Source organism: Trypanosoma equiperdum (assembly GCF_001457755.1).
Source record: "Trypanosoma equiperdum strain OVI genome assembly, contig: ctg_1879, whole genome shotgun sequence".
Lineage (NCBI taxonomy): Eukaryota > Euglenozoa > Kinetoplastea > Trypanosomatida > Trypanosomatidae > Trypanosoma > Trypanosoma equiperdum.
In genome coordinates, this window is record NW_027123925.1 from 6148 (window position 1) to 7259 (window position 1112).

A 1112-nucleotide genomic window follows, 5' to 3' on the forward strand; every position below is an offset into this window, starting at 1 on the left:
GCTTTAAATATGTCCACTGCGAATTTGAACCAAAGATATGTTTTTCTACTCATAGTGAGTTCCGCCTCCCATCCCCAATTACCCGCATCTCCAATTTTTTTATTTGTTGTAGGGTTGACATCGCAAACGGGTAAAATAATAACATCCTGATTAAACTCTGCCTCTTCTGCAACAATTTCTCTGAGCTCGCAATTGTTATTTGTATGAGGGGAAAGAGCATAAACAATAAGTAACTTTCCAGTAAAATTATTTGACCGCCCTGCCACTTCAGGATAACTCCAGCATGTCTCTCTCTGTAAATTCCTTCTTCTAAAACTTTCATCATTATCTATTGAAGGTATTCCAGCCACAACCGAATAATCTCCACTTCTCCAAATCCTCCTTACATCCTTTGACAGAAATCGCATATACTTATCTTCATTAATTTAAAGTAAAATAGATTAAATTCACCAAAAAAGCTGTATAGCGACACACCCAAACTAATACTCACAAGAATAAAAGATAAAGAAACTAGTGTTTCAAAAATGCTTTCAATATACTTCATAAGACTTTATTGTCATACTAAGACGAGCTTATTATGAGTTAGAAAATCACATAAAACATTAAGGATAAAATTCAGTGGGAGCAACTAATATGTCTAGTGGAGTAAAAAGCGTTTAAAAATATAAGTAATAACTTTTTATTGATATGATGTAACTGTTTAAGGGTGTACACTAAGTAATGACAGTTTACATTCCACCATGTATAATTTTTTGACTAGAAGGTAACTTCAGCCACATACGGCACAGTCGTTGAATATAGAGTGCCTCTTTATACATTTGCATGGTAATTTCAGTAGATAGTTTCACTGTTTCATTCAAATATAGTAACAAGTTTACTGGTTTCTATGTTACCTGTACTGTCCATCTGGAACCTCCATGATACTCCCATCATCGGTGTTTTTTTAACAGCTTCTACAGGTTGGTCTACTATCATTTTTGCGCTAATATCTATCCCACTTGAGTAAAATGTGTGGATCGATAATCGACTACACTATTCAACATTTTAGGTCGGGCCGCCGTGGCGTCACACTCTGTATTTTTCTTCTCCATCTTCTCTTTTTTTTCTGAGCA

General features: G+C 35.1%; 1 protein-coding gene across 1 annotated transcript in view; it reads right to left on the reverse strand.

Annotated features, from left to right (window-relative positions):
• The window catches only part of TEOVI_000853400 (uncharacterized protein), a gene marked incomplete at both ends in the record, with an annotated part of 603 nt that extends 550 nt beyond the window's left edge, over positions 1-53 (reverse strand). The window contains one exon of the mRNA XM_067223472.1: positions 1-53. Within this exon, the coding sequence (XP_067079573.1) occupies positions 1-53 (53 nt within the window).
• Positions 54-1112: the final 1059 nt, after the last annotated feature.